Source organism: Heliconius melpomene, chromosome 20, assembly GCF_056956725.1.
Source record: "Heliconius melpomene rosina isolate 202511_hmr_F chromosome 20, ASM5695672v1, whole genome shotgun sequence".
Lineage (NCBI taxonomy): Eukaryota > Metazoa > Arthropoda > Insecta > Lepidoptera > Nymphalidae > Heliconius > Heliconius melpomene.
Window position 1 is genome coordinate 8415554 of NC_140408.1, and position 14813 is coordinate 8430366.

Consider the following 14813-nt stretch of genomic DNA (forward strand, 5'->3'; position numbering starts at 1 on the left):
ATGAAACGCAATGATAAGATGTACCAACTCGTGTATTAAAGGAAATGTGACATCAAAAGTAATGAAAAATGTGCTCACATGGCTGAGGCACGTAGAAATGAGTTAATATTACATATGAAGTAAAAGAGTGACAAGTATGTTATTTTTATTTTTTTTCGCCAAATACCTTTAAATAATGTTTTCTACTAAGAATAAAAATATCTGTATTTTAAAGCCAAACATTATAACTGATGACAGTGCCTGACAGTAAAAACGATGTTTAGGAATTCGGCGTAGTGATTCAATTTAAAACTATTTGCAGTTAATCTCTTTGGTAAGACTAAAGGTAGTGTACAGTTTCCGCACTCATCACGCCGTATCTCGTATTCAGGCGGAAAGTGGAAAACGGAGTATCTTGTTTTTCGATCTTCTTTCCTTCCCTGCTGCTGATGTCAAATCATAGCAACGAAACAATACCCTGATATTTCCAAAAAAGCATTTCATCATCATCCCAGCCTTTAAAACGTCCATTGCTGGACATAGGTTTCCCCTTAGGATTTCCACGACGATCGGTTCTGCACTACTATTATAATACGTGGCTAGTCCAGCCAGAAAAGTAGTTACGTCGTCTGCCTTTAGCTACATCCTAGTGTTAAGACACTCTATTCTCCATTTTGCGCCGAAATTCTGGAGGCATTGCATGATGAATAGTGGAACTCAACGCTGCGCTTATTTTTTTTTTTTTATATATTACTAGCTATAAATGTATATTCTTTTTTTATTTGCTACTTAAATAGACCAGGCTTAGAACTGCACATAATTATCTCTAAGTATATCTTTCTCTTCAACTTTGGAAGTCGGTAGATATAAATAACATTACTTATACACGGTATACCTATATTATGTGGTTATGGTATACCAGTATGTTTGCTATAATCACGGGAAACGGGCCGAGAACTTTTCTATGCCATACTAAACACTTACTCGATGGGAAAGGAAAATTCACACGCAACGAATCACTAATAGATCTAATTACTTCCTATTTTATCTTGTAAGAGCATCTACAGTCTACAGAGAAAGTATTATATACGTCATAATTCATATGTGGATGTTAATAGAACGTCGGTATAAAGATTTTTTAAAATTAAATAATAACAGCTTCTTGCATATCTAACATCTTTCACACAGCAAGGTAGGCAGAGGGAACCTAGTGTCACTCCGCTCCCCACTTTCCTTTCTTTCACTTTCCAACTACGAGTTTTTCGGGGTATTACGTGTTGCTACTTACTAGGTTCCTTCCACCTGCCCTGCTGTGTGCGGGATAGAGCGTGAAGCTAATAAAAATAATAAAAAATCACAAAATCATTTCTTTCTATATTTAAACAATGTTCATTTAAGCGTCTTTTCAGTTACTATATAGGAATTTCATGCTGAAGTGCGTGCTACGCTTGACCATAAAATGCATATACGCATTCCTCTAAAGGTTTTCTATATTATATACCTATTCTGAACACCCCTTCGCGATATATTGTACGCTACGTTGACGAGCTTACGGAACAATGGCCCAGAAATCTAAGCTGTTTTTAACATGTTCTATAGTATTTTAATTATAAATCGCCTTTAATAGAATAGTTCTCATATATTTTCAGCTTCACGCAGTATCCCACAATAGAGAAATGCAAATGGAACCTAGTGTTCTCCGTTCCCCATTTCCTAGGGATTTCTGGACGCATTGCGTATTCAGTGGTGGAACTCATCGCTGCGCTTAGGTACGACACCAGAGCGAAGAAGTGAAAATATTAAATATTTCATTTCCTGAAGTGGGGATCGAACCTACAACCTGTGCTACAATTGTGTAATGTCTGTTAAGGTTACCTTTGAAAGATAATTTCATTCTCTATTTTTTGACGAGATGCTCTATGTAGAGAACTTTTATGGCGAAGTACAACCCCAGAATTAATGTTATCAAAGGATCGATAAAATAAATAGAATATAAATGCTGAACAAATTTATTATTATCATAAACAAAACTTTTACTACATATTTAATTAACGTGCAATCTTATGCTACTTTACATACTTACTAAATAGTTAAATTTCTTTTGTCGTTTTAGAGCTTATTTTCAAATTTCGAGAAAAGACAAACGTTTCTTTAGAAAACCACATACGTCGGTTCCGTGGTGATACCACAGTTGATGTTACGCGTCGAGATGTGGAAATAGCCGTCGATGCCCCAGTCCCTGCCCCAAGAGTTTTTGACAATCCAATATTCTTCACCATCACGATTTCCATAGCCTACCAAGGTGACTTCGTGATTCAATACTTTTTTGTCACTGAAACATATTTAATTATATAGAAACTATTTGCAAAAAAAGAAAGAATATACAAGCTAGTAATATAATTATATGTATACACTAGCGGACCCGGACGCGGCTACGCCTGCTTGAAATATAAGAATATAATTTCTATAGACATATAATTTCAATCTATGTAGATGAAATGCTAAAAGTGACTATTATATTTATTTTCATAAGGATGAATATCAAAATGACGCGGTAACGAACGCGGTCGCGTAGCGACGACGGTTGTTATTGACATGGCAGAATAAATTGCATGTCAAATTAGAAAGTATTTTAATTTATTAGTATATATGTGTAATGTAATATTATATAGTCTATAGCACTTCTGAAGAATGCAGCTTTCATACAAAACAAAAACAAAGTAAATCGATCCAGTAGATCCAGAGATCTTAGCGTTCAAACAAACAAACAAACAAACAAACAAACAAACTCTTCCGCTTTATTATATTAGTATAGATAGATATATATTAATTTAATGAATTTACTATTTTTTTTCTAATTAATAAGACAACTTACCAAGTATTATCAAAAACGATACCACCAGTATAATAGAGCAACGAATCAGTGGCATCAATTGATACTGATAGGGGCCCGTGGTTTATTAACGCTACCTACAAAAGTAATTTTAACATTTTTCTCTTTCTCTTTCTTATATGTAAGCAAAGTAATAAGATTTTTATAACAAATATAAGATTAATATTAAAAAGCAAAAATATGAATGTGGGACTGTAAACGCGAAAGGTTGTTGGTTCGATTCTTGCTCGAGGAAAATTAATATTTAATATTTTCATTTGCTCGCTTTGGTAACGAAGCAAAACGCGGCTTCGAGTTTCGCCATTTAATGCGCTATGCCTTCAGAATTCGGCGGAAAATGGGAAATGGAAATATCTTAATGGGAACAGAATCGATTGTCATAACACTCCCAAGGTTTAACAGATACCTAAGTAAAAAAAAATTAAAACTAATATTATACCTTTAATGCTTCATTGTTATACGGAGTGACGTCTGTAAATCCTCTGATTGTATAAAGTTTCGTCATATTTTTTATTTTGCAAAAACCATCCTAAAAATAATAATAATAATATATAAATGTATTTTTAAGAGAAACATATTATGCTATTATAAATTTATCAAATGGTAATGCTAAAATAATAAAAATTACTTTATTAGCATAAGGCCCATATTCTTCTTCTGTTGGCAAACCATATTTTATCATCCAATTATAAGCACCGGTGTCAGAGCCTCCATCGCATCCCGATACGTCAAATCTAGAATAAAAATATATTAAATAAAGAGTATTTTTTTATTTTTGTATATCAATCAACATTAAAATTGTGGAAAATATCTAACAAGTTTAAATGTATTTCTGATTATTTATTTTTTTAATATATTTTATACAAAAACATATAGATAGCAAGAAAACATTCTTAAAAATAATTTCTAATATAATAAACTTACCCCCAAGCACAATCTATTAATGCCTGGTTCGCTAATCTCAAGAGCCTGCCTCCGTTTATTCGAGCTAAGGCTCCCTCAACAGCGCTTGTCGTACCAAAAGTCCAACATGATCCACACGAATCCTGATCTAAAAATAGAGAAGAGAGAGAAATGAGAGACTTTATTCTTATGCTACTGTGTATTTAAAATACTGTTCCTTTCATTGTAATATTTTCTTTTTGATATCTAAAATACTTCCTCTCATACGAGTGTGTGAGATATTGCCAATACAAAATGAAAAAGAAATCAGACTAAAATTATTGAGTAAAGAAAGATTCTTATTACTTGGAAAACTAAAGGATATTCAGATTTTTTGATGAATTGCATAATAAGAAATTTAACTTTTTATTTAACAGAAAATTACGAAAATTTATAAAATTTTATATTAGTGTATTCTATTTTCATACTTATACTTATTAATTACCTCTGACTGGTGTTATAACACCTAGCATCCTTAAATCGAATTCTGCAGGTAAATCTTTAGATATTTCATCAATGTGTGTTTTGTTGTATGGGAAAGGCACTGTTCCAGTTTCTCCTACTTTGCGTCTTCGAAGGCCTTTCATCTTCTCTATTTCTTTTGGAGTGCGATCCGAAAATTTGTTGATACCAAGTTTGAAAGTGGTGTTTTTTCGGTTGTGGGTGTGGATTAATCTGTGTTGTCATAAGTTGATGAAATGTATTTTTAAGAAATTTATATCAAGTTCAATTATTATTTGATTATTATTACAGGACAAAGTATGACACATATTTTCATAACAGTCGAGAGGGTTTTAGCTGTTGTGAAATATTAAATTAATTAGTATGATTTAATATCATTATTCATCTAACCGCGATTGACCTTATAAATCCCATAATCATGAAATAGGTAAGAAATACACGTTTTTTATAGTAAATATAAATCATTAACTCAGAACGTGAAATACATAGATAACAATCCAAAATGTCCAGACAAAAACAAACTCACCTTAAATTTTCAGCAAAAATATTTTTTCTTATTTCGTGTTCAGTTTGATCATCGTACTCCCTTCCATAATCATTGATAAACCTTTTAAAAAAATATAAATATGAAACTAACTACTTAATATATAACTATATATATGTAACCAAAATTAATTGTGTATTTATATATTTTATGCAAACTGGGATATTTGTATAATAACTTGCCTTAAGAGCCAGGGCATACCGACGAACTAAGGAATAAGTTTGTCGGTTTGATTACCATTCAGGCGCATGAATTTATGTTACTTCTTCTCTTTGGTAATAAGACAACCACAGCGGTGAGTTCTGCTATTCAACACACAATATCTTAAAAATATGGCGAAAAGTGGGAATTGGAATAAATAATTAACAATAGGTTCTCTCTGCCTACTTTATCGACTATGCTAAATAATCGAAATAATTATGTAGATTATGAAACGAAAAAATATTATTGTTACAATCTACCTCACAAAAGCACTATCCAAATATTTGTTGTTGTTGTCTTGACCTAATAGTTTATCTTCTTCTGGCTCAGGACTTTTAGTACAATCATCTAAAATTAATATGGAAATGAAATTGATGTTTACAATATAAGTAACGTAATATACATTTAAACTTTCTCGTTATATATAACATTCAGGCAGCTTCGCCCGCTAAATCTTATTGTTATATTATAGCCAAATTACAGAAAATCCTTAAATAAGTTATAGTATAAGTATTATTCAGATGATTGATATGAATTTTTATTTAAATCCGATCTGTAGTTTTAGCGTTAAAATGGAACAAACATCCATCTTCACAAACATACACATTTACAATGTTAGTAGAAACGGATTTAAAAACGTGTCTTACATTGGTCCACACTGAATACACTCTTATCGTAGTCCTCTTCATAATTATTAATATTCCAAATATAATGACTGGACACTTTTCCCAACCACGTGTTTAATGTTAATTCTTCGATTCTAGAAATATAATGTATAATTTTTTTTAGCTTTAGTCATGTTTTTATATCTAGGCTAGGATGGAAAGCTCTTGAAGAATGACTTTTTGGTTCGATTTTTTTTTTTTGCCTATAGGCGGAGCTAAACGCCATGCTCCGTATGACTTAACAAGAGAAGAAAAACTATTGAATTTAGTTATTTCCATATTATCGAAATATGGTATTTCTAGTGAATCTAGTAGCCCACAAGCATCTTAATCGTTAACTGTCTAAACTCTTTGATATGCACTAAGAGAGACAAAAGAGTGACTCACTTTATAGGGATCCAAGATGTTTTTTTCTCATTTAATGTAGCCCATATATATACTTTTTCTTCAGTGTTCATATATTCGTCCTCGTAGATCTTAGCAAATTTGTCTACTTCACCGGATGCTAACATTTCTTTGCCTAAAATTGAAATATATGATAAATGAAAAAAAAATAGTATCTACTTACACTAAGAGTACTGGGATATCTAAAATAGAATGTAATGTTAATAATATTCAAAAAATAAAAAAAAATACTTACCAACATATTCAAACGAACTGGCCGATGGCAAAACTTCCTTCAATTTTATGGGATTTCCTATGGAACCGTTAGTGTAATAACAAAATATTTTATTGAAATATTCTTCAGTCGTTTGTGGGGAAATCTGTGTAAATATAATTAATTAATTTACATAATTTTTTTGTTGCATATAGTATTTCAATTGCAAAGTTTGTATCTATTATACTCGTATATATAGGCATCCCTCGTATAACACGGTTAATTAGTACCGTGCTATATCGAAACCGTGTTATACGAAACCAGGTATACCATACTGTACACCGTGTAGTATCGAGACCTTGTCTTGTGTTATATCGAAACCGTGTTATACGAGACTTTGAAATAATACAAATAAAGGCAATGCGTACCGTGTTATATCAAAACCAAATCTTAAGGTGTAAAATTTTATGATAGCTGAAATTTCGTTCCAAATACTACATAAATGAAAAAGGAAGTTACCTTGAAGTTTTTATTAAGAAAAATAAATTAAATTCAATTTTATGATGAAATACAAAAATTAAAAAATACAACAATAAAATATATTCAAAAACTAATAATAATAATTACATAGTATAAAACAAGTAGAAACAGCTTATTGAACGAAAAAAAAGTTCAATTTTAAAGTGCATATTTTTCAAAATCGTGTTATACTAATATCATTTCTTGTATCGTGTAATATCGAAACCGTGTTATATTAGTCTCAATTCTTGGACCGTGTAGTATCGAAACCATGTTGTACAAGTACCGTGTTATACGAGGGACGCCTGTATATAGTACTTTGTTGGGTGGCTATACTCAACCTTACACTTTAAGCGTAATTTTATGAAAATTGTTTGGTATATAATTAGAACATAAATTCTGACAATAATACATTTATCCTTTTTGTCAGGTTTGTTAATATTTACTATAAACATCGACTACTGCTCCGTTCATCTATAGAAGCTTATCACTAAATTAAAATGATCAAGATTACTCATATATAAACTTAAATATTATATGATCCTCACATGATAAATATAAAAACACAATTAAAAGAAATTAAATAAGTTTGTACCTCATATTGTACTCCAAAACTCAAACTCTTTATTGAAGTAGCTATGGAAATGGTTTTTACCGCGCCATAGTTGTAATCCACTCTAGATTTTTTCAATGAACGCCTTAAAAAAATAGAACTCTTAAAACATATACTTTTTCGAGTTGACTATTTATTAAATTTATTTACATATATTTTGGAGATATTGCTATATTATCCATACATGTCTATGAAATTTTTCAATTTATTTTTTTTTGATTACCAGTTGTAGCTTACCAGTATTTGATGTCTTCTACTAAGCCAGAACCTAAATGTAGTTTTGTCGCTTCCAGTGTATATTTTTTTTTCCATTTCAATTCTGGAACTTCTTTGTCTTGAACTGTGAAATAAATTGTTTTAATTTCATTAATATTTCCTGTTACTCCACTTATACAGCTACTATCATTTTCTTAAATTTCGTATACTGTCATACAGATGATTTAACATCCATCTAAGATAATTTTGTATTTAAGAAAAAAATATAACAAATAAAACATATATACAATTATCAGTACGTTTTTACAAAGATCCAAATTTTACTTACCAGACTTCCCTGTAACATATACAACGAAAAGTAAAAATAATATTTTCTTTAGTAACAAATTCATCGTGGGCCAGTTGGAAACCCTTCGGCTTCCACTGCAATCGCTATTGCTAACTACGTAAAAGTATTCATTTTATATATATTTTTTTATCAAATTTATAAATTAATTAATCATTAACTTCTATTTTTAAAAGCTTTTATCTCAGTGGCTAGTGAATTAATGTGGATGTGAAAAAAATAAATATTTCGTTCCCCAGAGTGGGAATTGATTCCAAAATGTTTACAGTCGCACGCTTCGCTGTGCCACGATGGTCTTGAATGAATTTTTCTTAAAATCTATATATATAAAAGGACTTGTCCTCACTGACTGAGGTAAGACGCACGCACAGCCGTGACTGCTGTGCGTAGAAACGTGGAATTTGGACAGATGTTTACTTTCATAATCTGGACATCCACTAAGAAGGGATTTTGAAAAATTTTAACCCTAAAGGGGTGAAATAGGGGTTCAAAGTTTGTATGGAAAAAAAATTAAATCGGCACCGATTTTTATAAAATTTGATGTTTAGACTCTTAAAAATATTTAATTGAATATGTGTTTCATGGTTTTCTAGAATTCACCGCCGAAGGGTGCAAATAAGGGGTTGAAAGTTTGTATGGAAAAATCATTAAATCGCCACCGATTTTTATAAAATTTGAAATTTAGACTCTTAAAAATATTTCATTGAACACATGTTTCGTGGTTTATTAGAATTCACCCCTAAATAAGCAAGCGAAGCTGCGCGCGTCCGCTAGTTTTATATAAAATTGTATATTTATATCTATGATTGACACAAGGATGTGACTGTATCGCGATGACTGTGGGTTCGATCAACACTCGAGGAAGTGAAATATTAATAGTTTATATTTCCATTTCTTCGCTCTGATGCCGATTCAAAGCGCGGCGTTGAGCTCTGCCACTTAACACGCAATGCCTCCAGAATTCGGCGGAAAATGGAGAACGGAGTGTCTTAACACTAGGTTCCCTCTGCCTACCCTGATGTGTGTGGAATACAGAGTGAAGCTGATTTAGTTCTGTGTTCACCTCCTATTCTTTTGTAGGTGAGCATTTAACTTGGCTCTCATTTCACATTTATGAGACATGATTACTTTTTGTAAAAAAAATGTTACTATTAATCATTAATACTTTAATATTTTTAAAATAGCTACGTGCCGCGTGTTTTAATTTAACTTTCATTAAAAACCTTTTTTACTTTTTTGATAGTAATTACCTTCGATCAACTATCCACGTGTATAGATGATCGAAAGTAATTACCAATAATTGTCAATTGTAGTTTTTACTTCTTTTTCGTATATCTATATGTATACTAGTCTACCTCGGTGCTTAACATAAAGTTTCTAGGTCACCTAGAAGTGGATTAGGTTTTTCATGAGTGAGTGCGTCGGTCACAAAAATAACGGCTCTAAACACCAATAGCTGTTTGAGTTAAATTGTTGGAATTTTATATACATCACTAGGTAAGCGTTTTTAAGAATGATAATGGTAATACAATACGGATAAAAATCAAGAAATTAAAATAATATATAGGTTTAGACTTGAAATATTTTACCCTATATTCGTAAAAGGAGCGCAGGCATTTCTACCCAGAATACAATCTATATATTTGATGTTTTTTATAAAATCCATATTAAACCTTTTGCTTGCAGCGTTAATTATATCAAAATTTTAAACACAATCATTACAGTTTAATGAAGCCCGATAGCAATTTTTTGTCAGTAATTATTTTAATTAAATTTTACTGATAATATTTAGTATAAATATAGTTACTTATATAAATAGTATATTAGAGTAATAAATATGAATACTTTAAGTAATTACATTTGTTCTTAATATTTTTTAAAATAATATTCATAATTTCTTTTAGTTTGCACGCAATGCCTCCAGAATTTGGCGGAAAATGGAGAACGGAGTGTTTTAACACTAGGTTTCCTCTGCCTACAATGCTGTATGCGGGATATAGCGTGAAGTTGTTTTTTATATTCTTTCCGTGTAAGCTTTTATAAATGACAGATTCGATGTAGGTTACTCTATAGAAGTAATTAAGGCGATCCAGTAATTGATGGCGATTTTAATTAAAACTCGAGATGAGTCGGGGATTTGCCAGCTTCGAACGACGAACGTATTGTTTGTAGGTTACAGATAGATTGGCTTAAGGAGAATTAATGTCTTACTGTAAGCTACTATATTTTATCTATTTTAAGTTATTAGATTTTCCTTGAGCCCGTCGTGGCGGAGGAACACGTAGAGAAGCGCCAGTATTTAATATTTTCATTTCCTCGCTCACAACGCAGCGTTAAGTTCCGTTATTCAACACGCTATGCCTCCAGAATTCGACGGAAAGTGGGGAACGGAAATGTCTTAATTTTTAATGAGAACAGAGTGTCATAACACTAAGTACTCAAGTTCGCTCTGCCTGCTCTGCTATATAAAAATTATTTACCCATAACTAACATTCTTTATGTAATTTTTAATTGGTTTTCATGTTTTTTTTCTTTAAAATCGGTTGTACTTTTCCCATGTTACTATACCAGACCAAGATATCGTATAGTATCTTAGTGTCAAGAGACTTTATTGCAACCGAAACATTGCTTGTTGAAAGACGGTTCTTAACGCCGCATTTTATTTTACCAGAGGGGTATTTAATTATAATTATTCAAAAATAATCATTCGGAATACCATTTACTTAATATTTTATTCATATTTGGCCTTAATAAGAATGCTAAAATTATACCATTTTGAACGCATAGTAAATATAAAGTTTTTGTTTTGCCTTTTACTGTAACAGAACCTTAAAGTTTCTAATAGAAAGGTGTTTGATAGCAGCTGTTGCTAGTTAATGCTAAATTATAGTCGGCAGCAGGTGCAGGACTAAAATATGCGGCAAATCTTGTTTATCTGCAGCTCTAGTTTTCTTGAGTTGGTTAGTTTATTGATCGTGCTAATATTATATTTTAAATTTTACTATTTCTATATACTATTTAATTTAATTCAATTTCTCAAAGGCAAACAAGCCAAGCGTGTAAACACGATACGTAGTGGGTTCAATTCCCACTCGAGGAAATTAAATATATTTAATTACTATATGTTTAAATTGATACTTCGTTTTTAAACCATTGTATTGTATCTGTCAGACATCGCTTCATTACGATGAAGCGATGTCTGACAGATCAGGGCTGAGGAGGAACTTATTTTTTTTTTAATTAGCATTTCTGAGAATTAACATAACATTATTAACATTATTAACTCAATTTAATGATTGCTTTCTGTTTTTAATAATTCTTTATATTGAAATTTTATTCAAATTTGATGAAATTATCACAACAATTTTTAAGTTATAATTAATGTTATTATACTTAACTATAATGTAAATATTACATAAAAAATTATATAAATTTGATTTGAATTATTTATTATTTATTTTCTCATAACTTTCAGTGATTATAACATAATAAGCTTATACTAGGTTGGACGGTTTCTAAGAGGCCTGGGTTCAAATCCCGCTATGCTACTCTTCTAAAAAGTATTTTTCTTTCCTACGTGTGGAATAACACTTTAAAAATGTAAAAAGATTATATAATTTAATCTGTGATAACAGCAATATATGTAAGCTCAATAAACGTAGCGTTTATAAAGGCGGTAGCCCTGAGCCGATCGTTCTATTCAAATCAGGCTGGCAACTGGCTAGCACGCAAATGCAAATTTCATCTCCATCCTGGACTCTCGTTGCTTACAAGTTAGCTGGGTTAAATAAAATATTGAACTGTGAACAATATTATTGTAGATTTCAATTGAAACTCTTTAACCTAATTAGTCGCATATTTAGAATTATACATTTTTCGGAAACTGACGTTTCGAACACTTTGCAGTAGTCCACGGAGACGGTCATGGGTCACGTAGACTGAGGTGGCATCCATCCAAGAAATTACCAAAGACCTGTCTATAAAGGAGCTCGGATAGTGGAGGTGAGTGTTAATGCACAGTTAAAGGGACCCCTGGTCCTCCCTACAATTGAGTCATAAGTCCCTGGTATTGCTCTAAAATCTTCACCCAGCAACGCAATAGATCCAGCACTTACCATGAATCCATGGAAATCTAATTACTTTCTTCTCATTTTAACCTTGTTATTTTTAGGTAAATGATGAAAAGGTGGTTTTAACATCAAAAAACACGTGCGGCCTTCGAAGTAGGTGATAGAACTTATGGCACGAGACATTGACCATTTGATGCATCTTTTTATTTTGAACGCAGCCCCGTCATTTCGTCACACAAAAACAGAATTGTCGTCGACAAAAAACGGTACGCTATTTTGGTAGTCAAAAGAATCAACTTGGAAAAAACGGTCGAACGAACCCAAGCCGATTCAGCTATATAAATTTAATAGCTTTTGTTCACGTTAGGCAAATTGAAACCCAAAAAAGATAACAATAACGTTGAGTTTATAATGTCAATTGTTCGGGTAGTTTTTATCATCTCTGGTAGTTGTAGAAGATAGGCGCGAAATGCACCCGCGAGCTGTCACGCGCCGAATTTATCGGTTCATTGATTTTAACTAAGAAATTTTAAAATGTTTTACTGTAGAATGTTAAATATATATAAACAATACATCATACTATCATCTGGCACCAAGGGGAAAGCCCGGCGTTGAGTTCCGCCACTAAACACATAATGACCTCCAAAAACTCGGCTAGAGAACGGAGCGTTCCCTCTGTTTATTCTGCTATATGCGGGATAAAGCGTGAAGCTGATATGCTGACCTAGCACCTACAACTACACACGTATTTAAAGTGACATTACAGGTAATCATTAGGAAATTCCAACATTATTACAATTTATATTAACATTTTACATAATTAGAGTTCTAACCCAAGCGCTATTAAATATCAAAATAACTTGTTACTAGATTCCCTCCGTCTAATTAATTGATATAAAATACCCAATAAATAAAAAACAAACTACAAATATTCTTAAACAATATCCACATAGTTACTACGTCCACGTAGAGAGAGAGAGAGAGTAGAGAGTATTCAATCATCACCAATGTCAATACAATTTCTAAAGACACCGACTTTATTGTTTGCGGTCAGAAAACAATAAATCATGGTCCGCTATGCCATTCTATCATTAGACCTTTTATTGTTTTCAAATAATAATCTATTGTCTTTTGTACTGAGATATGATCGCAGCGTAATCATCGACTTTACGTTTCCGTTGTGTTGACATCAGAGAAATTGAATAAGTTATTCTTCATATTAGGCTTAAAAATTATTTATTATTATTATATTTAATTATTTATTTCAATTTATATTTTCATTTATTCGTTATGATGTTGAGTTAAAGCGCGGCGTTAAGTTCTGCCACTCAATATGCAATGCCTCCTGAATTCGGCGGAAAGTGGAGAACGAAGTGTTTTAAACTAGGGTTCCCTCTGCCTGAAACTGTTATAATTTTTTTTATTAAACATATTTTATTATTTTAAACTTTTTCAGTTTTAAAATTTTACCCACGTAAGTTTAATTAATGAGTGCAAGCCTATAATTCTTTCATTTTCTCTGAGTCGGCCGCTAAAGGTCTCCGTACTGCCTCCGTATTCTTTATAACTCATAAATAACTTGCAAAATTGCTTTCTTAATTAGACGCTGAACCGGCTATAAGCCGAAGTCTTCATAATTTATTTTAATATAGCTTTATAAGTAATCTGTATGAGTAGCTGATTTACCATGTTTAAATCTCATTTATTGAATAACTAGCCCGCCTGCGGCTTCGCCCGCGTGAACTACGCTATTATTAATTTCTGTCTCCATGAGTACCTACGTCCTAGTGACTTCCATGCAAAATTTGAGACTCCTAGCATTTGTAGTAACGAAGTTTCATACAAACTTTCAACCCCAAAACAACCCCTTAGGTGTTGAATATTGCAAGTTCCCGTCTTAGCGAGCACCTACGTCCTATAAATAACTCCTATGCAAAATTTGAGATTCCTAGCACGTGTAGTTTCTGAGATTTCCTGATGAGTGAGTGACCTTTCGATTTTATATATATAGATAGTAACAGATTACGCTTTTTTAACACAAATATTAGATACGAATCCAGGGTACGCAATGGGAACCTATTGTTAAGAACTCCGTTCCACACTTTTGTGTTTTCCACTGTTTTGGCAAATTCTTGCATTGCTAGTTGAGTGGCGGAACTTAATCTTGAGGCAAAAACCTAATCTTGTTAAAGAAAACACCAAATTGTAATTGATTCATTTATTTTAGAACATGAGAACTGAACGAGCTTTATCCGTTATATTTAACGGCCGTTATTAATAGCTTTGATTGGTTTTAAAAGGCTACTGGTCGATCGAAAGCTTCGAATACCAATGTTTTACTGATTCTATCGACAATTGAGGTTGAAATCTTAATAACCGGAAGACAGTGCATTCACGCTTAACTGCTTTTTGTTAAAGATGTACTGTCTGTCTTTTAATGTCAGTTAAATTGAAATATGTTTTATATTTTATTGCTGAAACAGATAATTGAGCTTTTTTATTTGAACTCAGTTCATCATTAAGATGTAGTTACGGTGTGATTAAATAAATATAATAGTTAAAGATTCAAATTCAACTTGTCATAGTGTTTACAGTTGTAATATAGATATGGTTATAAGAAATTGGAATTATTTTTGTTTGAAATGTATGATATTTGGTAAGACAGTATCATATTCTACTAATAATTCAATAATTGAGTCCATGAAACTTATTTTTATTTTAATACATAAATTTTGAAATTGTATCTTTTATATATGAAGAGGTAG

The 14813-nt window shown here is 31.8% G+C and overlaps 1 protein-coding gene across 1 annotated transcript; it reads right to left on the reverse strand.

The window, feature by feature from the left end:
• Positions 1 to 1972: 1972 nt before the first annotated feature.
• LOC146527837 (digestive cysteine proteinase 2-like) lies at positions 1973 to 8079 on the reverse strand. The gene is made up of 14 exons (XM_085205087.1): positions 7961 to 8079; positions 7654 to 7756; positions 7399 to 7501; positions 6327 to 6450; positions 6074 to 6206; positions 5669 to 5781; positions 5282 to 5369; positions 4803 to 4883; positions 4260 to 4489; positions 3797 to 3923; positions 3501 to 3606; positions 3312 to 3401; positions 2855 to 2949; positions 1973 to 2311 (listed from the first exon to the last, which is right to left on the reverse strand). The coding sequence occupies exons 1-14, from the start codon at positions 8022 to 8024 to the stop codon at positions 2131 to 2133; spliced, it is 1638 nt and encodes a 545-aa protein (XP_085061213.1). The 5' UTR covers positions 8025 to 8079; the 3' UTR covers positions 1973 to 2130.
• Positions 8080 to 14813: the final 6734 nt, after the last annotated feature.

Coding starts and splice junctions, on each gene's coding strand:
- LOC146527837 (XM_085205087.1), bottom strand. CDS start 8,024: ATGAATTTGTTACTAAAGAAAATATTATTTTTACTTTTCGTTGTATAT. Junction 3,924..4,259: donor TGTTATAACACCAGTCAGAG/GTAATTAATAAG, acceptor CTCTATTTTTAG/ATCAGGATTCGTGTGGATCA. Junction 2,312..2,854: donor ATCGTTTTTGATAATACTTG/GTAAGTTGTCTT, acceptor AATATGTTTCAG/TGACAAAAAAGTATTGAATC.